The 27,199-nt window shown below is 35.2% G+C and overlaps 1 protein-coding gene across 1 annotated transcript; it reads left to right on the top strand.

Annotated features, from left to right (window-relative positions):
* Positions 1-1,218: 1,218 nt before the first annotated feature.
* Positions 1,219-27,199, top strand: LOC113118546 (synaptotagmin-9-like). Its single transcript, XM_026287802.1, has 7 exons — positions 1,219-1,665; positions 15,009-15,459; positions 16,115-16,667; positions 22,254-22,374; positions 22,730-22,901; positions 23,721-23,850; positions 26,409-27,199. Exons 1-7 carry the CDS (start codon positions 1,518-1,520, stop codon positions 26,475-26,477), a joined length of 1,644 nt encoding a protein of 547 aa, XP_026143587.1. The 5' UTR covers positions 1,219-1,517; the 3' UTR covers positions 26,478-27,199.

The raw sequence follows: 27,199 nt of genomic DNA, 5'->3' as shown, positions 1-27,199 counted from the left end.
CTCTTAATATTTGTAACCTTTAAGGTGAGTTCTATCATTGAGGTCCTTCTCTGTGATTCTCAGCTTTCCTTTTGTGTCATTTTATTTATTTATTTATTTATTTATTGCCATTGTGGAGGCCACAGTGTATCCAAACAAATAAAATAAAAAATAAAAAATCATGTAATTTAACATTTCCTAGTTTAGCCTTAAGGGAAGAGGGAAACTATAGTTTAAAAATAAATAAATAAATAAAGCTGATGATTGATGTTTTCAAAACAAAACAAGTTTTGATTTCCTTATGAGACTGTGTTGGGGATTCAGAGGCAAACAGCAATAGTTTAAATTATTTAAACCTAAAATACTGCTGGGCACAGTGGCTGTGTAATGACTCATGAATCATGTTTACTATAAAACATGCCAAGGATAGGCTTCTGCTTAGAGAATTGTCAACACTCGAGTAAACAACATAAACTTTGAAGTTTGTCCTCCTCTAGGTTTAATAATTATTTTTTTTTTTTTTTTTTTTTTTTCACGTTTTGCACTTTTTCACCTCCTGTAAATATGACCTCAATATCAACGATGATGCATTTTTTCCTAAAGGATGTATGTGATGAAGGCTTTGCTCTCCACCAAGGTACATGAATCTTCATTATCGGTTCTGGACAAGGTCTGTTCACTTCTGTACACACTGGGCTTATACACCCCAATGTCACTGTAAGACAGACTTTTGGAAATAGCGGACTGAGGGAGACAAAAAAACAAAGATGTTTTATTTTGGCACAGTATTAATCAATGTTGTCACAGATATACTAGGCTGAAAATTTGATGCATAATTTTCTTTGTTAAATCTAAAAACTGGAAAATACACAGACACATACTCTCTCTCTCTCTCTCTCTCTCTCTCTCTCTCTCTCTCTTCCACAAATCATGAGGCTGTTTCATCATTTAGACTGCTAGAAAAACACTGATAAACTGACCATCAATTAGCTGTGGATCTCTGTCAGTTATCAGTTATCTTTATTTAAATTAATGAGATATTTAATTTATTTCACATTGTTACACGTGTTGCCACCCATATTGATAATGAATAAATTACCAGACCATAAATCAGGTAAGTTCTTGTTTAAATGAGTAAAATACTCGCTTTGGACCAAAAAAAAAATTGAATGATTAAGCTCTTGCTGATGAGTAATTTCGTGGCGATCAGGCTGTGCGCATGCGCACTGTCTTCAGCACCACGGCGAGCGTGGACAGCGAGCGCCCCACACATCCGTTCGCGCATGTGATTCAACCGGTGGCTTTTCAGTTCTGACTCCACTCGAGTCGCGAATTGGCTTCACATCACGCAAGAACTTCACCGTGTCGTATAAATCCTGACAGGAGAAAAAAAAACAAACAACAACAACAACAACAACAAAAACCTTACAGAATGCTGGGGTTGTCCGTGAGCGTGGGATGCCGTCCGTGAGATGATGTTTCTCTGTGGGGGGATTGCGCTTTAGAAGCTCCACAATCCAGAAGGATGCTGGTGGGAAATGCCTGTCGACAGAGAGGACGAGATTTGTCAAAAAGCACTAGAACTCTTATCGGATCTTTGTTCTAAGGGGGAGGTTCAGAACGAAAACTGTTTGGATTTCATTTATTATTTCCGAGACCTTGCCAGGCCGAGGTATTCGGACTCAGGTAAGCGACACTCCTGCACCAAGCGGTCGCATGCGCTTTTTTTCCCCCTCGAAAGGATCATGAACTAATTGAATACATTGAAGTAGCCTACCATTGCAACTTGTATATATATATAATTATTCGTAGTAGGTTCTTTTTTATTCGATTCAGTATTGACTTGTTGCTCAACAATTTATTTCATTTTAACCTCGACGTGTCATCACGCTGGAGGGATATCGACTATATTTACTGTGATACTATATTTTACTCGACGTGATACTCCTGGTCGATTCAGTTTGGTGTATAGACTCAAATACTTTTGTCAGAAATGTAACGCTATAAATGATATAAATCGAATGTAGAAATGCTAAATTAACAAGATTTTAATATGTGAACCGTTTATAATATGTATTTATTTATTTATTACAGTATGCAAAATATTTCTTTATTACAGTATGCACCATATGTCATTCTTGCAGGAACCATTAGAATTTAGAAATTCCAGATTTGTTGTCCAGTATATGTCTTTATTAAACTGGAAAAAAGATTGTTCCGTATGTCCATATGACATGGATGGATCTATGGTGATCCAAGAAAAAAATAAAATAAATAAATAAATGGATAAACTTAGATTGAGTCATTATACAAAATCCATTCCAACAGCACAGACCAAAAGTACAGTATTGGAATCTGACTGCTTGGATTTAAATGCTACAGCACCTGCTGAGCAAGAGGGCAGAAGTATTTTGTGCACTGAGATATACCATGGGGATTTGGTCACCTGTGTTAAATCTACCAACCATGTAATGTTTATTTTTATTTTTATTTTTTTCTTTCTTTCAAAAAAGCTTTTATAATTATTCCGTTTGATGTCTAATGCAAGTTTATTTTATAATACAAAACAACGAAATTTCAGAACCAAGTGGGCCTCTTCATAAGATATGGCTTTAGTATGGGTCATACAATTTTGGAAATATGTCTTTACTGCATGACTACACGGAGCCAAAATCTGAACCCCTCCCCCAACAGATGCACACCAGCTCAAGAATCATAGAAGCTATTCTAACATCTCTCTTGCACTCTCACACACCGATCCCCTGTGGCTGCATTGACAGCTGTTAATGGTTGGTTTATATTGTTAGATTATAGTAATAATAGTATTATATTATTACTATATTATTGCAAAACTCCAAAAGAATACCTAATATATGCAAAAATAAATAAATACATAAATAAAACAAATATATATATATATATATATATATATATATATATATATATAGACAATGTTTGAATCACTAAGGAACCATTTAGAAAACACCCAAGCAATCACATAGCAATGCTGTAGTTACTACTAGAAAATGTTTGGAAAACCATCAGTAAAAATAAGCAACATAAACCACAAACAGCTCCTTATAGGAAATGTGCAGTGAACAAAACACACACACACACACACACACACACACAAACACACAAACACACAAACACACACACACACGCACACACACACACACACATATATATATATATATATATATATATATATATATATATATATACTGTATATGTGTGTGTGTGCGTGTGTGTGTATGTATGTATATATATATATATATATAACTCTCTGTTGTTTACTGTAACGTAGAAATGTGCCTTATTCAATTGAATTTTTAATTATTATTATTTTTTTTAATAATTAATTGTTTTATTTATTATTATTTATTTGTTTTTTATATAAAATTGCTTTATTTAAAAATTGCCTCTAGAGGACATATGTGTAATTTGTGTGTGGAATGGGAAAGACATAATCCCACTTTGTTTAAATCGGGATTTTGTCCCTATTACTTTTTTAAAAGCTATTAAACATATTTTTCAAAAGTTATGTACAAAGCATCTACAGTCTATCACTCTTTACAATTTAATTCATACATATATTTGCATTTTGATCGGTGGTCAAAAGTTAGTCAAATTATTATTTATTTACTTTTCATATTTGTTTATAGGTCAGTATAATACAGAGAAGAAAGTAGTAGTAGAGAAAGGAGGACAAGAATCGTGACCCTGGCCAGACAATAGCTTATGCCCTCAGGGCATCCAAGCTCTGGCAAGATACTTATGTTATTTGACAAACCATTGTTTTGCAGTGCTAGATGGTTCCCTTAGTATTTTCAGCAGAAATCAAACATTAATGAAGACTGTGCTTGCCAATTCTTTGGATTTGATTGAATAAGCAAATCATCGCATTTGACCATTTAAATGCCATGAGTGTTTTTGCTCCATGGGATATCAGGACATTCAGACCAAGGGGCTGTGTAAACTGTAATTAAATAATCAGCAGCACGAAGCCAGAGTGAAAAGAAAAGAAGCAAAACAATCATTATCCAGTGTCTCACTGTGTCAGAATGTTCGCCTTTTTGTGAAGCCATGGAAACATTGTTATTTATTTTGGAGGACAAATGATCAAATTATTTTATAAGAATATTCTTGATTACACAAGGGGCAATACTGAGTACCAAGAGCAGTGCTTGTATGAACTTGCAATCATTCAGTATTTCCACAGCCTTGCTTATGAAAGTGCTTTATAGGCATAACCAGCATTTGGTGTTCTTCAGACCGTTTTTTTTTTTTTTTTTTTTTTTGGTTCAGAGAAAGTGTGCAACATGATAAAAGACAGGCTGGTCTTTCATTGCTTTATTAAACTGTTACTGGAAATCACATTTCATGTTCGACAGGCTTTAGCATGTCACAAAATACTAAGGGTGAATAACCACCTAGTACTTTTAAATGTTGTTATTACACCTTTAAGGGTCTAGGAGCAAACATTTATTTCATGTTCCCTAGAATCTCCTTGAAATGCCTCTTTGGGAAAGCTCACAAGTGGAAAATGCAATTTGACCATTGCTGAATGGATAATGATGCGTATCTGAGCTTTTTAAGCAACCTGGTCCTAAACTGATACATATTACAAAAACCCTTTTTGGAGCTTCTTCAAAAACCGGCATATTCACCATATGTGTGACATTTATTTTAATAGCAATCAACAGTAAAAAAAAAAAATAAATAAATAAAAAAAAAACCTTGGAAAATGTTGCTATAATATTTGTCATAATATTAATCTTTAAAACATGATTCTAAATTTGTCATTTCTTGCAAACTGGTTTGTTAAAATGCTTAATTCCTTTAATTTAAAATGGTTAAATCCTCAGTATTTTCTGTGTGTTCGCACAATGTTAACACAAATGGATTCATACAGGCAGCTGCAATGGAGTGGGAATCTCAGCTACAAGGCTCTTTGAAGCTCTTTGTGTGTTGGAATGTTTCTATGGGTTACTAGATATGAGCCATTGTGGAGCTTTCACTTTGAAGTGTAACTGACACACTCAGTGGACTGAAATGAGTTCTGCTGCTTTAGAGGACTCTGCTCAGAGACAGCCCAAATCAAATAGAGTTTGGCAGCTGCTGTCTCTGCTGAATGCTGGATAGATGTGGTGTACAAAAGAGGAGGAAGGGGGAAAAGTCAGTCCATTAAAAAGTCCAGGTGTAGTTCCCTTTATTTGGCATACAAATCAATTGATGTATATCGACTATCTTACTAACTGTGTCTTCATATTGCAACATTTTAAGTCTTTAAGTATATCTACAGATTTTTGTATGCAGGTATTTCTTTAAAAAATAAATAAAAATAAAAACATGCAAAATATCATGTCTCGTTAGTCACTTTAAACTAATTCTCCATCAATAATAACTAACTATGCAGGAAATAATGCAGATAGAACATTCCAGGTACTACTATAAACCTATATGGAAACTTAATAATAGCAAATTTAGGATTGAGGTAGTTACTTAATATATAATGAATATTTACTAAATTAGATACTTTTCATTTTATAAAGAATTATGCATTAATTACTGATTACAACATTAACATGTTTATGAGATGTGAGCATTTGTAACACAGATGATAATGCATACCAAGTTCTAAATTGCTGACGCATATTAATATAAAACTGATTTATTTTTAGATTTTGGTCAACAATTGTTTTATTCAAGATAATATTCTAGGAACAAAATCATATTTACTCTTTTGTCACATTCAACATTAAAATACATTTAAATTATAGCGTACTATAACACTAAGAGTAAAAAAAAAAGGATTTATGTCATGATAATTTATTTTGGCATTGCTTTTTAACTGGTTGGTTTGTTTATCTGAGCCCTGTGCATTATAAACTGTGATAAAGATAGTTTGTTGTGTGAAATTCAGTTTTATTTTTGTTATAAATCCATTGTACAATAGAATAAAAGCATATTGTTTTCATGATTTGCAATTTCAGCAGATAATTTCCTTTGCACCTCAATCATTCTGTTCATCACAGATAGTAGCTGTGTCTGAATACCAAAGGCCCTGTTTACACCTGGTATTAAGATGTGTTTTGGTCAATCAGATCACAAGTAGAGAAAGTAGACACATTTCAGTTCACACTTGATGCTTTAATCTGTCTCATTGGTCCACTTTCAACCACTTCTGTCCTGATTTCTTTTGAAGAGAGGGTCTATGGGTCTGCTGACTATCGCACATAATACACCCCTTAATAATAAATAATATAATTTACTGATTTAAAATAAAATTTGAATGAATCCATTCTCTGATAATCCCGGGTTGCTATAGTCATGTATCTTAGTGTACAAATTAAACTAGTGGCCACGAGAAAAATGTGTTGTTGCCTCAACATAAGAACATAAGGATGTTGTTACCTCTACAAAATGATCTTATGGCCATGACACAATATCACATTCATTATGTGGTCACGGCAAAACTAAGTAAACCAACCATGCCACCTTAGGGGCACCGTACTAAACCACTGCAAAGAAAAACATTTATTTTTAATGAGAAAACATCCATTATTCATTGTAATTTAATTTAAATCTAATTTAACATTCTAATTTTGTCAGTTAACGGATAGAAAATGAACATGATGTTTAAAGAATTAGCTCAGTCAGCAGAGATGAGGCAGTCTTTAGTGGCCGTTCAAACGTATTTGACCACATGAGTATCCACATACGAGTGAAATCCAATCAAATGTGTTGTCAAATACCTCTGGATGTGCTGAAAAGTGGACAAGCTCAAAATGTTTTAAACCCTGTTCACACCTGTATTTAGTGTTGTCCACTTGTGACTGGATAGACAAAAATGCATCGTAATACCAGATGTAAGGGTCACAGAGTTTCAGCTATGATGATCTTAAAGGATAGTTAACCCAACAATTACAATTTGCTGTTAAATTTAATCATCCTTAGGCCATCCACAATAAAGGTGACATTTTTCTTAAAGGGGACTTTTTATGCCTCTTTTTACAAAATGTAGTCTCTGATGTCCCCAGAGTGTGCATGTGAAATTTTAACTCAAAATACCTTTGAGATAATTTGTTATAGCTTGTTAAAATTGCCACTTTTAGGGTATGAGCCAAAATACAAAATTGTTGTGTCTTTCCCTTTAAATGCAAATGAGCTGGTGCTCTGGGGAAGAGGGTTGAGCTTCAAGAGCTCAAGCTCCAGCAATACTGGTGCTAGACTTTGCAAATAAACACTACGCTATTAGTTCAAGCCTGTTATCTTTACAGAAAACACATTCGGTTTAAATGTCAGCCATCTGATTGTACTGTGCATAAAAAATGCACTTTATGAATTACACAGACGGGAACACAGCTCGATAAATGATAACTCATGATGGCATTGCATGCTATTACAAACTTTATATTAAATTAAATTCAATTCAAATTTATTTGTATAGTGCTTTTTATTATACAAATCATTGCAAAGCAACTTTATAGAAAATTAAGTTTGTACAATATTTAATAGTAGCTTATCAGTGGTGACTATCAGTTTATGTGCATATGTGAATTTTCAGAAAAATGAATACAAGACGTAGTCAACCAGACGATGCACACTATTAACAACAATTATTATATGATGCAATCACACTTGTAGAAATATTTGTTAGTTCTGTTTATTGTTTCAGGGTTTCAGGGTTATTATCTGAAGTCCTCTGAGGGGTTGGCATCATCTCTTCTCTGGTGTTCTGGTTCCAGACTGGAGCTTGTGTAAATCCTAGTTAAATCCTGTGACAAAACAGAGAAACAAATAGAGATATAATTAGCATAGCTGCTGTTCCAACAAAGTAAAATTAATTAGTTTAACCAAGGATAAAGAGTAAGAATGTGCATTTGATCAGATGCAACTGCAGTCACAATTTATGAGATGCATTATTTGAATGCTTGGCGAAAGAGATGTTTTTAATCTAGATGTAAACAGAGAGAGTGTGTCTGAAACCCGAACATTATCAAGAAGGCTATTCCAGAGTTTGGGAGCCAAATGTGAAAAATCTCTACCTCCTTTAGTGGACTTTGCGTTTTGTGACCTTAGGGAGCGTGATGGATTGTAACATGGTAGAAGTCTAGTTAGGTATGCAGGAGCATAAACCATTAAGGGCCTTATAGGTAAATGGTGATAATTTGTAACTGATACGGAACTTAATAGGTAGGCAGTGCAGAGACTGTAAAATTGGGGTAATATGATAATATTTTCTTGACTTTGAAGAAAGCCACTGCATTTTGGAATACATGTAGCTTGTTTATTAAAGATGCAGGACAACCACTTAGAAGTGCATTACAATAGTCCTGTCTAGAGGTTATAAATACATGAACTAGCTTTTCTGCATCAGAAACCAGTAACATGTTTTGTAGCTTGGCAATGTTTCTAAGATGGAATATATGGTTTTTAAAAGACAAGTTGCTGTCTAATATAACACCCAGAAGTAACAGTAAATCCGTCTAGTTGCAAACTGTAGCTACTAGATTCTGTATACAGTTTTTTTTTTTTTTTTTTGGTCCAATAATTAATATCCCTGTCTTATCCGAATTTAATAGGAGAAAATTATTTCTTAATCTTTTACATTTTTAACACGCTCTGTAAGGTTAGATAATTTTGAAGTTTTATCTGTTCTCGTTGAGATATATAGCTGAGTATCATCAGCATAACAGTGGAAACTAAGCCAGTATTTTCTAATAATATTACCATGGGGCAACATGTATATTGAAAATACAAGGGGACCTAGGACGGATCCTTGTGGCACTCCATATTTTACTGGTGATAAATGAGTCGACTTCCCATTTAAATAAACAATATGGTAGCGATCGGACAGGTAGGATCTAAACCATCTTAGAGCCTGCCATTAAATACCTGTATAGTTTTGTAATCGATCTATGAGTATGTCATGATCTATGGTGTCAAACTCAGCACTAAGATCAAGTAAAACTAGCAATGAGATGCAGCCTCAAACTGACGCAAGATGCAGGTCATTTGTAATTTTAACAAGTGCAGTTTCTGTGCTATGGTGGGGTCTGAAACCTGAAATTCTTCATACAGAATTTTTTTTCTTTTTTTTTTTTTTTTCTTTTTTTTTTTTTTTTCAGGAAGGAGCTCAATTGAGCAGACACAATGTTGTCTAAAATGTTAGACATAAATGGAAAATTTGAAATAGGCCTATAATTTGCCAGTTCACTACGATCTAGTTTTGATTTCTTAATAAGAGGCTTAAAAATCTGCCAGCTTAACTGGTTTTGGGACGTGACCTAAAGATAATGACGAGTTAATAATATTGAGAAGCGGTTCTTCGGCTACAGGTAACAATTCTTTCAGTAATTTAATGGGTACAGGATCTAATAAACACATTGTTGGTTTAGATGCTGTGATATGTTTTATTAAGCTCTTCCTGTCCTATAGTTGTAAAGCACTGCAATTTATCTTTGGGTGTGATGGATGGAACTGAAGTATTAGACACTGTAGTATTGTATTTCTGATGTTATCTATTCATCAATGAAGAAATTCAAAAAGTCATTATTATTAAACGTTGATGGAATATTTGAATCAGACGGCATCTGGTTATTTGTTAATCTAGCCAATGTGCTAAATAAAAGCATTGGATTATTTTGGTTCCTTTCAATGAGTTTGTGAATATGCTTGGCCCTAAAAACTGCCATGATAAGATTTTTTTCTAGATCCTACATTAAATGTGTACTTTGACCCTACTATTCGGGGAACAGACACAGACTTAATAGATTGGACAGTGCAAGTACTTCTATCATTTAAGCGGCTAGAACAAAAGACATCATAGTAGTTATTTGAGAATTGGCTTACTAGTCATAAAGAGCGAAGTGTCCTGGAGATGTTGTCCGAAAGGAGTTCCGCTCTGACTCTGGAGGGGTGCAAGATCATGAACAGATGGCACTGCTTCATCCTTCAGGAGCAACTTTTGTGCTAAAACTGCTTTATTCTGATCCTCATTCACAAAGCAGTCCACTGTAAATGATTTGCACAGACATAAACAAATTTCAGTAGAGCTGAGGGAACATTTTCTTAAAAATCAAAATGAATCCACCTTGTCTTCAGTGGATCAGATTTCAGGAGTAAATGGAGAGAGCTATGCAGATTCAAAAATCCAGCTACAGAACACCTAAAGTGCTTGGAAAACATTCTCGTTAGTGCATCAATGGCGGACTGTTTACAACTTGCTGTGAACTCGCTCAGGGTGGTTCTATGTATGTTAAACAGCAGTGTCTGTCAACTTTTGTGGGCGGGGCCTGTGACAAATGTGATGTCACTGCTTATTACTTATGGGTATTTTTCTTTTTTTTTTTAAAGGTAGTGTGGATTTTTACCATTATAGGGTGGTTGTGTTCACACACTGACATACATAGATGTATGTCAAAACAACATGTGAAAGTGAATTTTGCATAATAGGTCCCCTTTAAGTATAGTTAGTATTTAAAAAAAAAAAAAAAGAAGTAGAAGAAAAAAAGACTTTTAGTTGAAACCATGATCCTGGGCAATTCATACAGAATTCATGGGTATCATCACTTTGCGAGACAAAAATGCATATATAGGCAACATGCAATTATACAGTGACTCCTGAAGATATATTGGGGTATTAAGAAGTGAAATTATCAATATACATTAATTACAACATTGTTACATTGAGTTTTTACCAAAAAAAAAACAAAAACAAAAAAAACACAATGGGTGTATGCCCTATACACTAGGTGGGCTTAGCTACATCCCAGCTTTACGCTAAAAATTTAAACGTTGTACCAATTAAAACTATGGCACAACCAGGCCCATTGTAGATGATGCATGTCCATACTGACACATTACAACCCGGTGATAGCTAAGTAGCAATTCATGCTGCAATGACTACAACTAATACTAATTATTAATTACAGAAATATATATTGTGTCAGGTGAATTATTATCAGCAGTGTGGTAGCCTACACTGATCTTGACGATTGCTATATATCGTTTATCCTACCAAAAAGACCACAAACATTACAGTTAACATCTGCAATAATAATTCATTCACAGACATGGATCCTAAAAAATATGTCTATACAGATCATGACTTTTCACTTTACACTTAACTTTTAATTGGCATAAGATTTAATCTCAAAACATATCACTACGTAAAGCGGATTTTACGTCCAGCCTAGACTTACAAACTGTAGTCTTACAACTAGTAAGTCTGGCTGGTGCAACCGACCACTGGTGTGCAAGCTTCCTGTTCCATAATGACATATGCACTGGGGAAAACTCACAAGTGAACTGACACTGTGTTGGATGGGGTGGATAAATGAACAGCAAACAAAACAATTTGGGTGAACTATCCTGTTAAATACTCATATCACGTAATATGTAAGATTTAAATACTGGAATCACCAGTCATCTTTTCAATAGTAATCATGCAGACACATGGTCTGTGCCCCATTATCTCCAACATTCGGAACCCATTATCATATTTCCCAGGATCCTCATGTACCCCATGCTCCAACATACCAATAAGTGTGGATCAAGAAGCAAGAGACCCTTTAAAGTCTATTACTGTATGCCACTGGTGTAAATTTAACATGATGTGGAGGACCTGTCTCCCCACCAGAGCGGTCTCTCACAGCAATGAGACTCACAGCAGAAGTGGGCAAGTAAAGGTGCGATCACACTATTCTTTGGCTGTCCCAAAAGGCATGTTTGCACTTGCAGACTTGCACTAGATCAAAGTCACTTATTAACTTACACTGACATAATTTTCAGCATTCAAAAAGTAACCAACAGCAATTACATCATTGTAATAACTCTGTAATTAATGTTTTGTGGAGCTGCCTCACATCTATTTAACCATACACTAAGAAAATAACAAAGAAAGTAACAAAGGACCCCTGTGCCTGTCTGGACTGGAAGCATTTCATGTTCTAGTATTCTCATAACCAGTGTTGGGCAAGCTACTTGGAAAATGTAGTGAGCTAAGCTACCAGTTACTCTACAGTAAATTAAGCTTCACTACACTGAAGCTACCCCCCTGGGAAATGTAGCAAGCTAAGCTACATCAACAGTAGCTTGCTACATCTAAGCTACTTTTAAAATTAAATTTTTATGTTGAACACGTTTTATTACATTTTATTTAAGTCAATGCTATCTCAGTGCGTAAAACTGTCAGTCAAACAGATAGGCAGGTGTAATTGTTTAGTTTAATAGTTTTTGTGTTCCTTATCAATTTGGCAACAAAAACAATCAAAATACATGTAATTAACAATGTGCGCACAAGTAAGTGTATGCACCTGTTGCATTGGCATGCTTAATATACTGTAGGACTTTGCAGAACAAAATGCAAGACCTCCAAACAGTACAAAAAAAATGGCCAGGCTGGCCCTTATGAAACAAAAATATATTGCAGTATATTGGAAAATATTATGTAATATATTAGGCATATATTCTTACATATATTTATTTTTTCCAATATAATGCAATATATTGAAAGCGGCAATCATTTGTATATTTTGCAATACATTATATAATATATGTGTCATCAATATGTTATTAAATGTATTCAAATATATAAAATATTAGAAATAAAAAGGGAAAATAATATATTACAATATATCACAATATATTTTAAGAAATATATTGGTAAATATATTTTCCTTTCATAAGGGGGACCCTGATTATTTTTACAAGCAGCATCTGAAAACATATTTTCTCTCTGTTATCTCGGTCAGTGTCATGTACTTGTCGAGGTACGGCCACGGCGACTCACTCCTCGGGATTAACTGTTCTCCGACCTCATCCTATGCCATCATTTCATCAAATAATTTTTTCATGACTGGCCAAGGAGTGGTACCATCCGGAGCAGAAGGTGGCGGTAATGCATCATTAAGATGGTTGGTTGCTATCCACCGTAAACACGAACAAGATGAAGTAGCGCCGTCGCGTCACTACTGATCCAGGATCAGCGATCTTAGCAGTTGTATTTCCCGATTTGAGTTTGAGCTTCAGAAGTGCTTGCGAAAATGTAGCTTGTGTGGAAGCTACCGCACTACTTGGTAAAAAAAGAGCTTCGCTACTGAAAAGCTATTTGATTCAAGAAGTAGCGAAGCTACGACCAAGCTACTGAGAAATGTACTACTGCCGCTACTGCCCAACACTGCTCATAACCTAGAACTGCCAAAACAAACTGAGAAGTGCAAACTTTTTGAGGATAGCAAAAAATTAAGTGATATGATATACATACACACACATAATAATAATAATAATAATAATAATAATAATAATAATAATAATTTATTAATTTTAATTTATGTCTTTTTCTGTATTTTAGGCATTACATTGCATATCGTGCCATGTAAACATAAAACCATGTCTGCATTTGTGATCGGAAAAATGACAAGCGCTACTCTTCACTGCTCAAATCTCATGTTTAAATCATCAGTGACAAATTATTTAAATATAAAAAACTTATTTACAGACTGTGAGTCAGAAGAACCGAACTGTCCTTGCAACGAGTGACGAACAGGCTGCGGGCCTGAGTGAGCAGAGTGGGGACAGCCAGGGGCTAGAGTTAGGAACGGCTTGTGGATTCAACGAAGGAGCGGCTGGGGGCTTGCTACAACCACATGTGACAACCCCGGGCTGGACTCCACTTCGTCCAATGTGAAAGCCAATCCCGCGATCCACAGTGCGAAGTTAATGTATTTCCTCAGCGACCAGCATGGATCAGCTCTAGGAACGACAAAGCGGATATCATAAAGTAGTTTTGCTTTCATAATTAAAAACACAGAGACTTCAGAACATCGTGGTGTCAACAGTCAAATAATTAAGATGTTCATTGGCAAACTTTAAATAGGCTTGTACATGTGCCTTCTTGAGCAGGGGGACCTTGCAGGTGCTGCAGGATTTTAGTCCATTGCGGCGTAGTGTGTTGGCAGTGGTTTCCTTGCTGACTGTGGTGCCAACTGCCTTAAGATCATTGACACACTCCTCTCATGTAATTCTGGGCTGATCCCTCACCTTTTTTAATGATCATCCTTACCCCATCAGATGAGATCTTGCACGCAGCTCCAGAACGAGACCGAATGATGGATATTTTGTATTTTTTCCATTTCCAAATAGAAGATACAGATTGTGTTGACAGGTTTCTTTTAGACTCCTAATAAGCTGACATTAGGAGTAACTTATTTTCTGGAGTATATACAGTATATGTATGTATAGTGAGTATGGTGTCTTCGTACACTTTATGGCTGTTTGAATCTTGTCAAACCTTTGAGTGATTCTTGTTGAAATGCTGCTTTAACTTTTGAGAAGGAATATCTTTTAAAAATTAGCTTCCATGTATTTACAGGATAAATGTATTCTTAAGTGTGATAAAAGGGGATTTTTTTTTGCCCTATTCTTTAGTGTGCAGTTTGTCTTATGAAAAAAGATATCTATATTGTTTCATGCTTTGTAATACTTCTGTTGTCTATTGTCAATAGATGGGCACATATTTTTTTGGGATCGTGTCATGGCATTGTGATCTCTACTCTTATTAGAGTGGGGTGGAAAACAAAACCACAAAGGACTTGGGTATGAGGCTAGAGAAAATACATTTGGGCTGATTGACATTGCATTTTCTGGGTAAATGAATAAATACTGAAACACTTCAAACATAATATGTGTTATATATTGATTACTTCTAAGGCATTGTTACATTTTTGATACTGCAGTGAAATATGCCTGTACAGTGACAGTGACAACTGCATTCTACAACCAAATACATTCTTGGAAAAAGTTTGTAGAGACAGCCAAATTTTCGTTCAGTCTGAACAATGTGTACAGAACTGATTAAAACAGTCTTATTTGGACCTGGATAGCTTTTGCTTCCACCAGTAGTTTAAGGATCCCGTATGTTGTGGCCCAGTCAATATTCATGTGAAATGAACTTATGTACTTATGTAGCCTACATTTTAGTCTTACTATCTGCTTGTATGCACTCAATCCTTTCTTCTTAGATATATCCATTAGCCTGCTGTCATTGGTGGTGACCGCTTGTGGCTTGGCCCTGTTTGGTGTCTCTCTCTTCGTTTCATGGAAATTGTGCTGGATTCCATGGCGCGAGCGAGGCCTCTCTCCAGGCACCAAGGAGGGACATCCAGACCCCCCTCATCCTCCTCCTCCACCCCTTCAACCCCAGACCATCTATACCAAGGTGGATGCTACCCTCGACCGCCGGAATAATGCTAGAAGTTCAGTGGTAAAAGAGACTACAGTGCTGCCCACTCCGGTTTCTCCGCCAGTTCCGGGATCTCCTCCTGTAGTGCCAGTGCCTGAGGCAGCCCTCAAAATAAGCCACACTTTACCTGATATACCGCTGGAGGTTGAGTCTAAGACTCAAGAGAATGGTGTCCATGGCAACACACGCATGCAAAGACAAATCACAGATCCCTCCTCGACCTTTGTCAGGTAAGTTAACTTTCTATAATTACTTTAATGGATTCTAGTGAAACGTCAGTGTCTCAAAAATAGGACTGGTCAATTTGGTGTTCAATCAGAGATTATCACTAAATGTCTCTATAGTAGATGACACTGACCTTATAAAAACACAGTGTTCATTTTAAGGTTGGACAATTTTAAGGCCATAGGCTTCCAGTCTTTTCCTGCACATTTCAAAATTGCAGCATAAAATGTCAAGAAATTCCCTGGATAAGGAATATCTCCATTCTTTCTGTATTTTCTCTAATCTATTTATTACAAAATTGTAACTAGTTCCTAAACATGTTTGTATTTTATAATATTGCTTTTGCCATCTTGTAAACAAATTAAAGAGGTGGTTAAAGGGAGTATCCCTTTAACTTTGGTAAAATTACACTTATTATAAAAAAAACAATTTTGATCTTTCAGCATATTATTTTGTTTCTTTATATCTAATTTAGCAATTTTCATTTAAAATATCTTTGACAAAATCAGCAAACAATTAACACATAGTTCTCAAAAAAAAAAAAAAAAGTAGTTTGCATCTTTATTTGTCAGACTATTGAAATAGATTTTTTTATGATGATGTACCAAAACCCTGTCATATCCAATATTATTGTATTTAACTGCTATGATATCTCAACAGGCAAAGTTCAATTCGGCGTCAGATGAACCAGTCGAACCCTGACTTCACAGTAACCCAGTTTCAGAGGCAGGACTCTCTGACTGGCATGAGTCTGGGTGAGCTAAAACCAGAACTCTACAAACAACGATCCCTAGATGGTGAGGAAAACCGAAGCAGTCATGTTGGCAGCTGTGGACGCCTCCACTTTATTCTTAAATATGACTGTGACCTGGAACAGCTTATTGTCAAGATCCACCGAGCTCAAGACCTCCCTGCCAAGGACTTTTCCGGAACCTCTGACCCATATGTAAAAATCTACCTTCTCCCAGACCGCAAAACCAAGCACCAGACCAAGGTGCATCGTAAGACTTTAAACCCTGTGTTTGACGAGGTCTTCCTCTTCCCTGTGGCGTATGCGGACCTGCCCACAAGGAAGCTGCACTTCAGCGTCTATGATTTTGATCGTTTTTCACGCCATGATATTATTGGGCAGGTGGTGGTTGACAATTTTCTGGATCTAGTGGACTTTCCCAGGGAGACGAAACTCTGCAGGGATATCCAGTATGTGTCTTCGGTGAGTATATTTTTTCTTGCTTCTGTTGTTTGATATACTCTTCGAAATAAAAAAAAATAAAATAAAAAAAGTCTCTAAACATTTGAAAGTCAGTTGAGAGATTCAGGAACTATATATATTTATAACCCTTTAACAAAAAAAAAAAAAAAAAAATGCAAACACTGTGGCTCTATGGCACTGTCAAAATATTGCTGTTATGAATCTACCAAATCTTATGCGTCCCACATGCACAGATTGAAGCATTTTGCTTTGATTGTAATGCAGCATTTTTCAGTCATATAAACACAGTTTCACTTTATAATATCCCCTTACCATCTATTTTTTTTTTTTTAAATCTTTTTTTTTTTCATAAATTTTCTGGATTGAGAAAATTTCATAAATTTTCATGGATTGAGGTATCCTTGTAAGTGTTAGGAAAATAGCTTTTGAATTTGGCAAAGCTGATTGCTTCTGTTTACTTCTTGTGTGATCTGTGGTTTGCATTCTCCATTTATAAATGAATGTCTGTACTGGGTCAGACCAACAAGATGGGTCCTCCCTGTGTGGGTGTTATTTTAAACACAATGTAACAATTCACTGAGAATCTTTTGAAGCTGAAATGTGTATCATTAATATTTCTGAACACTCAGCAATGTAAAATATATTCCATTCAAATGCACATTACTTGTTATACCATTTATATAATCCATTTAAATATTTGTTTATTAAAAGAAAGTAAATATTAGAAAAGAAAAAAAAAAGTTATGTCATTCATAGCTCGTAATAGTTCATAGTTCATATGTTCTATGGAGAGAAAAAGGTTTGAAACAACATGAGGGTCAGTAAAGTTTAAACAATTATTTTGGATACAATTTGAATCATTTTGCTTTTATTATACATTATATATATATATATATATATATATATATAAAGCAAAATATATTATTATTATTATTATTATTATTATTATTATTATTATTATTATTATTTTATTAGTATTATTATTTTGCTTTAACGTTTGCTTTAATGATGTCTGGTTGGCAAATATTGGAAGCTGCCATGGCATATTAATGTTTCAAACTTCAATTATTATGAGGATCTAATTCAACTGAATCTTCTGTTCCAAAGGTTCATTGCAAATAATTTATTTTATGCACCTGCAGCCATTTCAGAACAAAACAATAAAGCCATTACCCTCACAACACAAATCACACACCTGCATCAGTTCACATGGTCAAACACATTTGAATAGCCACAGCTAAATCATGTGGAATGGGCAGCTATGTGAAAATTGTATAGAGCATAATGTAACTGTCTATTGGTCATAGCCGACTGGGTAACAAAGAAAAGAAAAATATCTCCTGTTTTAGCTTTTTGAAGATATTATTAATATAATGAAATATTTCATATTGAACCATAACTGGACAACTAATTTCACAAGTTCTGGTAAACAGACAGCTTTTTCATTTCTACAAGTGTAAAATTAATTCAGCTTCAGAAAGAATCCACCATTGTAGGCCAAACCCTGATTCATTCAACGCACTCCGTTCTGCCAGACGTCTCAGCAATATCAATCTAGAGTCTAGTAAACAGAGCAGTTTTTAAGGTACATAAGCAATGAACTGAATCTGAGGGGCATTTCTAAATAAAACCATACAACGTGTTTTGATGTTCAATACGTTCTTTTAATTAAATAACTAGAGCTCATTTAAGACTCAACTCAAACTAATGAGACATATCTTCCCAAATCCACATAACAGTCACCAATAAAAAGTTCAGAGTGCTAGAGAAAATGAGAGATGTGTCCCAAAGGGCCTCATTCAAGTGTACAGTATTGCTCTGTGCCCACTAAACAGAAATTACATATTGCAGTTTCTCATTCAGTTGAAATATAAATTATGATTAAACTGTGAATATAAATAGTCAGTCAGTCATTATAACAAAATAGACAGAGGTTTGGTATCATCGTGTAGGTGTTTGTTTTGCAAAAATGAGGGTTGGCTGGCTGTACTTCATCCAGCCTGTTATTTGACATGTTATTTGACCAAATACATAAATGTTTGTACATGCAATGTTGATAAGAAATAACATAGTTTAGGTACATTTTAAACATAAGTATAATTATGATTCAGTGTGATCCCGCTTTTGCACAAATATTTTGTAGAAAAACAACATCTGGTTTGACAATGTTGATGAGTCAAATGTTCTCTCAAAGAAAGAAAGAAAGAAAGAAAGAGAGATAATTTTGCCAGGGCCAAATTTAATGACAGCTTGCAACAGTTTATTTTATATTTGTCAGTTATTTTGTGGCTAAACATGTGTTTGTGTGTGTATGCAGTTGTCGGAGATTCCCTTTTCAGATGCAAAACCTATTAAAAAAAAGAAAAAAAAAAGAAAGTGAAATTTGAAATGTAAAAATCGCAAATAATCTTGAGATTGTGAACGGTTGACCAGTTTCAGATACGTGCCTTGCAAATGCCAAATAATTCATGTAATTAACATATAATATAGCACCAGTCAATGTCCAAATCATTTACTTGAGAATGGTGAGCAGCAAGAGTAGCTTAAATTTCCAAATACCTACAGTACTTGGACACCAAAGAGTGTGTATGCCTGCTTAAACCCTGACATGCCGCTTAGCATTTTCCCAATTTCTGTCAAAAACCATTTCCAAGTTAAAGACTGTATACATCTGAACACTGGTGTGAATCTAAGCATAAACACACTCTAAGATCAAATCTGTGCATATGTATGTTTTATAAATGAGGCAACCTTATGCTAATTTGCTTTGCTCTTGGTAGATTATGTTGGTCTTTATGAAAATGATCTGGCTGTGTCTGTTTATAAAGTGATGTGACATACAGCCAAGTATGGTGACCCATACTCAGAATTTGTGCTCTGCTTTTAACCCATCCAAAGTGCACATACACAAACAAACACCTGGAGCAGTGGGCAGCCATTTATGTTGCAGCACCTTGGGAGCAGTTGGGTGTTCGGTGCCGTGCTCAATGGCACCTCAGGCGTGGTATTGCTGGCCTGAGACTCAAACCCACAACCCTAGGGTTAGGAGTCAAACTCTCTATAACCACTAGGCCATGGTTTCCCCTAACTTATTATTTACACACTGGGCCCTATCTTGCACCCAGCGCAATTGACTTTGTACACCGACGCATGTGTCATTCCTATTTTGCACCCGCGCAAAGCGTGCTTTTCCCTCCACAGAAGCACGTCGCTAAACTAGTGAATGAACTGGGTGGTTCAGCACAAAAAAGGAGGCGTGTTCCGGCGCAAACAATCCCTGGTGCTATTTTGCTGTTCCATTAAACAATTGCGCCATTGACCAGAAAAAACCTAGTCTAAAGTCAGTGGCGCGTTGCGCGTTGTTTATTAAGCTATTTTAAGGTCGCATGCTTGACCATAATGTATAGCGTGCACAACGCGCATACAATTTGCTCATGTAATCTACAAAGATGCAACAGTTATTTTTGCAAATCATAAACTGTTACACTAAAAAAATATTAACACATGAGATGACGGAAATCATTGTGGTGTGCCACGAAGATGTGAAAAAATAGGCATAAATCTAGCTCACAAATTATTCAGGCTAATTGTAGTAATTAAGGATCAGACCTGTTTGCCCTATAGTGGCAAGACATATATGTATATAAGGACATCTGACAAATATGTTTGTCCGTCAAGAACCAGGAAAAAAAATCGATGAAACAATTGTGGCTATTTCCTCCCACGCCTGTTTAACCGACGCAATTTTGGGTGGGTTTCTCCCATCCCCATACAACACAACTTCTCTGTCTTTCACTGCTCTTACAAGAACATCAGTCTCCTCGGCTGTGAACCGCTCTTGGCGTGCGCCTGGTAAATACGCCATAATAATAGCAATCCATAATGGAACTTGCACACCTGCTTTTAAAGGGAATGTTGGATGACGCTCTGATTGGTTTATTTCACGTTACGCCCAAACCACACCTATGAATAATGAAGCTACATCAGACCAACCCATTTTAGATTTGCGCCGGGCGCAAGAGCCATTTATCCCGCTGGGAAAATAACAACAGTGCCGAGACCCGCCCACAAACTTACTTGCGCTTCGCGCTTTGACACTTGCGTTTCAGATCGTTAAAATAGGGCCCACTGTCACTAACTCACCAGCCGAGCTTTCCACATAAAAAAGTAGATCTTATTGCATTAAACCATACCTGTTAACAACTTTAGTAAATCAAGCAATATATCTATGAAATATCAGTATAAAAGAGCAGCAGTTGCTTTTAAATATTTATTTACCATTTCTAAATGGCAGGACCACTAGCTTTTCAGATCCACTATGAAACTAGATCACAGATCTCACATTACTGGAATGACTTTTTCCTGTCACAACCAGCACGACCCCTGGTTATTTTCACCATGAGCCTCAGGCATACATTGGGATGTCAGATATAAACTCATAATATCTCACTGCCTCCAAGAACAACACCTTGTTATTTATTTATATTTTATTTGTTTGCACCTTGCATGATGACTTCCCTGAATGGTGACTATTTAGACATAATAAAAAAAGAATATGGAGTCTGACAAATGCTAGTCTCATCTTTAGATACTCTTTGTTTTAAAATTAAGAGTTAAAGAGACTGCTACAGTTAGGGCTTTTTTTTAGGAAAAATCGGTTTGAAACAGACTTCCATGGAGGCACTTAGTAGCAAGTAACCTGTTATAGAAAGCAAACTTTATAAGCAAAGTGTGTTACGTATGTATTTTGTATTAACCCACACTTCTGATTGCAATTCTGATTGCATAGTCTGCACACATTTACTGTTTGTTCATCTTCTGTTTTCTTATTGTTTGCTCTATAACGGCTCATGCAAACTGCTGAGACATTGTTTGATTGTGGGATTTTTTTTTTTTTTTTTTTATTATTATTTCTCACAAGTGGTCTATTACACTGTGGTCTGTTATTGCTCCTAAATGGCACACACAAATAAAATATAATTTTGAACATCCACATTAAATCACCACAGCAACTATACTAACACATAAAAATATGTATCTTGTAATGTAAAATATTTTTTGCTTAGTAACAAACTGTCCTTCTGTATATGAGTCAGTTTTGAATCACCATTTCCATTTCTGGGTTCTGTCATTCTAAACCGTATCCATGAAGTTCATATTGCAGAAGCTGATCGTCAGGTGTAGATGAATCTCATCAGTTAGATCCTCCTTTTTCAGTAGACTGGAGGCCATCATAATGAAGTTCAAATGAATAGGTGTTAGAAAAGCTCATCTCACATTCTCAGCTGAGTTATTTTGAGGGAAAGTGATAACACGGCTGTTACTTTTAAATGCTGCTGACGTTAGTGTCGTTTCAGATATGATGCAAAGTGCTATGAACAACTTCATAAAAAGGTGGCAAGTTGTTCCTCTGTGAACTCCATGTCATCTATATTTACCATGTTTTGCACAATTTTCAATGAAAGAATGATTACATGAACAAACGCATGAACAAATAACTGAATCAAACAGTCATTAAGAATGGAGGTGTTTACTGTACAAGTAGAATAGCAAACTGGAATAAATAAATATTGTTTCGGTTTCCAGGACAATGTGGACCTGGGGGATCTGATGTTTTCTCTGTGCTACCTACCTACTGCTGGACGACTGACCATCACCATGATCAAAGCAAGGAATCTGAAGGCCATGGATATCACTGGAGCTTCAGGTATGAGCAGATTCAGATTTCATTAATATACATGTAATATATATATATATATATATATATATATATATATATATATATATATATATATATATATATATATATATATATATATAATATTACATTTGCATTCATGCATAAATAGATTTAATAACTGATTCCCTTTTATAGTAATATAACATGGTCAGAGTTGTAGCTTTGACTGTATTTCCAGACATTAAAAATAACTTTCCAGTGTATGTGTATCTTTCTTTGGATTTGTGTTCAAAAGGAACCGCAGAGAAAAGGTCATGGCATTATATGTAATATTCTATGATAACATTAACATTTTTACTGTCCACTTGGACTAATTTCCTAGATCCTTATGTGAAAGTTTCTCTGATGTGTGATGGACGGAGACTGAAAAAAAGAAAAACCTCCACCAAGAGGAACACATTAAACCCAGTGTACAATGAGGCCATAGTGTTTGACGTCCCTCCAGAGAACATTGACCAAATCAGCCTTCTCGTAGCTGTTATGGACTATGACCGGTGAGAGTTTATTTATTTTTTTACATTTATTTTAAATATATAATTATATTTAACTGACAATTATGCATATGGAGTCTTATTACACACCATAGCTGGTGTGGATGCTGTTACTGTTGGAAAGTCGTGGCCTAACGGTTAGTGTTGGACTTGCAATCCAAGGGTTGTGAGTTTGAGTCTCGGGCTGGCAGGAATTGTAGGTTGGGGGAGTGAATGTACAGTGCTTTCTCCACCTTCAATACCATGACTGAGGTGCCCTTGAGCAAGGCACTGAACCCCCAGGTGCTGCACTGTGTGTGTCCACTTTGGATGGGTTAAACACAGAGCATGAATTCTGAGTATGGTCCACCGTACGTGGCTGTATTCACTTTTATCATTATAGCTTTTTCTGCCTTTAATTATGTTTGTATTCTTTTGTTTATCCTGTAAGTGTAGCATTGTTTTGGTTGTTTAATATTGGGATGCTAAAAATGGATGGACAAGGCAAAGCAAACACATCCTAAAATTTACTTTATGCTTGTGGACTTTAAGTCAATACTTCATTGTATGTTAATTATTGTGAACATGCTTTTTGTTTGTAAACTGAGAGATGAGTCAAAAAAATATATAAATTAAAAAAAGTTTAATCATATTATTATTAATCCATAATTCTACACACAAAAGTACACACACACTTCTGATTAAATGGTCTTAATGAAGAGATAACATATGCAAGCCTTATAGAAGGGGCTGTGGAGATTCTTAATGCAGTACTGCAAAAAGTATAATATTGCAAAAAGTAGTCTTATGAAGTAAACTGTATTTTTCTGTGTCTTTACACAGTGTTGGTCACAATGAGGTCATTGGCGTGTGCCGAGTAGGTAATGATGCTGAAGGTTTGGGCAGAGAACATTGGAATGAAATGTTGACGTATCCACGCAAACCCATCGCACACTGGCACCCTCTCATCGAGGTAAGACTGCATGGACTTTCTCATTCAAAGGTTAATTCAGGTCAAATTTAGTATTTGCTAATAGGCAGCAGGCCTAATACATCAGGCATAATACAAATTGCCTTAAATACTCCGTGTTCCAAAGTATTATGCAAGTGACATGTCAATAGGATTTCGGTACAATTAAGAGGCATAATTTTGTTTGTGTTGTTTTTCACATCATTTCAAGTAACTGGTGTCAATCTCAGACAGGTTTAGTCAATAGTTTGCCAGGTCTTCTTAGGTAAATGGAAACCCTTCTTAAAGAGGTTGTTCCACATTATCAAGCAAGTTCTCATGAAATATAGTGTTGAAGAAAGATCTTTCTAAAGATGAAAAGTATGAAACAATGCAATGTCTTGCAAAAGACATCAAAACAAACAATATTTTGCAAAAAGCAAATAGAGATACTGGCAAAATATTTTTGGAGAGATCTTGGTCAGATTAAGATTTATTAAGGAAAGTTTCTGTCAAACAAATGAACTGTATATGTAAATAAGCCACTGCTGAGCAGCGGCCAGGTGTTTGAAGCTACTGGAGTCTCAAGATCCTCTCCATGCAGACTAGCAGTTGTGTGTAAAGCTGCAGTTCATTCACTGCTAACCAAACCTCACAAAGAGAAACCTGCACAGTGGCTCTTATTTTAATATACTTTAAAATATAATTTATTCCCATAAAGCAAAGATGAATTTTCAGCATCATTACTTCAGTCTTCAGTGTCACATGATCCTTCAGAAATCATTCTAATATGCTTATTTATTATCAGTGTTGGATTTGTTAATTTTGTTAATTATGTTAATTTAATAATAATAGTGTACATTACTAATTTCAGCAATGACTCATCTGAACATCTCTGATAAGCCATTCCATTAATACGCACAGCATAATCGTGTGATTGGTTATAATGCAGTGCTGTACAAACGCGTCTGTCGGCTCACCGCCAGCCAGCAAGTGCAGATTCACATTTAGCAGCTACGGTGCCCCATTGAATGATCTAGTCACACTCATTGTATCAAATATCCAAAAATATTAGTAGACATTTTTTTGTCTTTTGGAAGCCGCATTCAAAATCTCTCACTTTGAATGGACATGTTGCCTCTCATTACTACTATACTTCAGAGTTATTTTTAAGCAGAAAGCATAGAGTGGATATCAAAATGTGAGAACACTCTATAAATACATTATTTATTATTATTTTCTGAAATATTGTTAATCTTCATTATATTATCTGTAGATATACCACTATTCTGTTAACGTGTGACCAAATATCCAAGGCATTAAAGAAAAACCTTTATTGAACACAGTGATCAAAATTGGAGAACAGTAACCACTGAAGCACAAAATAAGATTATAACAAAAATTTGGAGGGTTACAACTGTCAGTAAAAAATAAAATAATAATAATAATAATAATAATAATAATAATAATAATAATAAAAGTAAATAGGCTTGGCCATTTCATTATTTCAGTATTTTTAGCTTCAAGGAGCTGCTTTACCTGTTTGCGGTGTGACAGGGGCACTGTCTTGCATGTAAATTGCAGGCTGACTGGGAGATAACTACTTGCAGGACTGAATGTTGTTGAAGGAGGTTCAGATAAACATTTGCATTCACCCTACCATGTAACTGTATAAGAGGAAATTAGACTGTATAACCAGGAAATTAGAGCCAGATTAACAGCATTAAGTTGGGTATCTTCAAGTGTTCTCAGATTTGTATATTATTATTATTATTATTATTGTTTTTTATATATATATATATATATATATATATATATATATATATATATATATATATATATATATATATATATATATATATATATATAATACAATTATTTCAAGAAATATGCTAAAAAAAATTAAGACACACAGTTATTCTGCTCTTTTGAGGGGGAATTCAGACATGGGGAAAACAAAAGAATCAAGCACACTGAACCATTACTGACCTTAAAAAAAGTCAGATTTTCTCTGAAATTCTCTGTAAAACTCACTTTCTAGAGACTTTATTTAAAGCAAACATCCACTGTATATATAGCTCTGTCATTTGTGGCACTTCAGGGAGCAAGAACAAATAATTTTCTATCACGGTTTTGAAGGCTGAGGTGAAGAGTACTGTGCGATCCTGTTTTGTTTAGTTTTGTCTATTTAAAGGTCAACCTATTTTTAACTCTACCCTTCAACCCAAAATAAATAAATAAATAAATAAATAAATTCAATTATCTCATAACATATATCAGCACAACATAAATAAATAAAAAGACCTTTTTTAGGACAATTACTTTAAATTTCAAATAGTAGAGCATAATTCAATTTTAAAATGATTATTTGATTTTTTATATTATACACACACACACACACACACACACATTTAATAAATTAAATGCTAGGATGATTTGTAAATACCTGTGTATGTATTTATTTAATTGCTTGACCTGTGAACTGTGAATTTAATGTAAATGTCCAATTAAATAATGTCAAAGCTATGGAGTTTTGAGTGAACTAAGATTAATAGTTCTTTGTTCTCCTGCACTCTCTGCAGTATCACAGTACTGGAGGGGGAAGTCAGGGAGGTTCCTGTAATTCCTTGAAGGCCCCCCCTTCACCATAGCCTGAGGTCCAAGGTCTCATCTTTAGAGCAACAATAGAAGAAAATTCATGCACAAGATGTTCTGTCCTGGGATTCAGAAGCCCAAGATCATAGAGCTCCAGTTGGCAGTTCCTGTCAACAGAGGGAATGGTGTGCCATTTACTTCTACCTGTGCACCTGGAAGCCCTTCCACTGCATGGGAATACTTGATTGTTTCAGCTGCATGTTGAGTGGTCACATACTGTATGGTTATTTTGTGCAACTCATGGTGAATTGGAAAAGAACATTTTGTGGAAAAAAAGTGGAAAATAATATTTTTTTGTTGTTCTCAACGTTTCGATTTCAAGTAAATGTTTTCTAAATCAGTCTGTGTTTTAAATGGAGTGTCAGTGTGTCACTCAGTGCTCTTGAGGATAGAATGTCAATTTCCCCTTTTTAATTTATACCCTCCCACAGCGCATGAGTGTGTTTTGGTGTGGTGAAGTTCAAGATGTTCTCTGTTTCTTGTTTGAAATGCTCTGTGGATTTTGTCATAAAGCATCATGGTGGTGAATTGTTTACAGACTTTGCAAGTAAAATGTAATTTCTCATGTTATTAAACATCTATTTCTTACAAAACTAATCTGGTTTAAATGAAGTGTTTCTGTTTATTGAAATCACTATGCAGTATAGGGTTCATTTGATCATCTTTAGATTTAGTTTAGTTTTTAACTTTTTGAATTTAGTCTGTGTAGTGTGTGTTT

The sequence above is a fragment of the Carassius auratus genome, chromosome 18 (assembly GCF_003368295.1).
Source record: "Carassius auratus strain Wakin chromosome 18, ASM336829v1, whole genome shotgun sequence".
NCBI classification, from domain to species: domain Eukaryota; kingdom Metazoa; phylum Chordata; class Actinopteri; order Cypriniformes; family Cyprinidae; genus Carassius; species Carassius auratus.
Note: the sequence above shows the minus strand (reverse complement) of the source record. Positions and strands in the feature narration are given on the sequence as shown.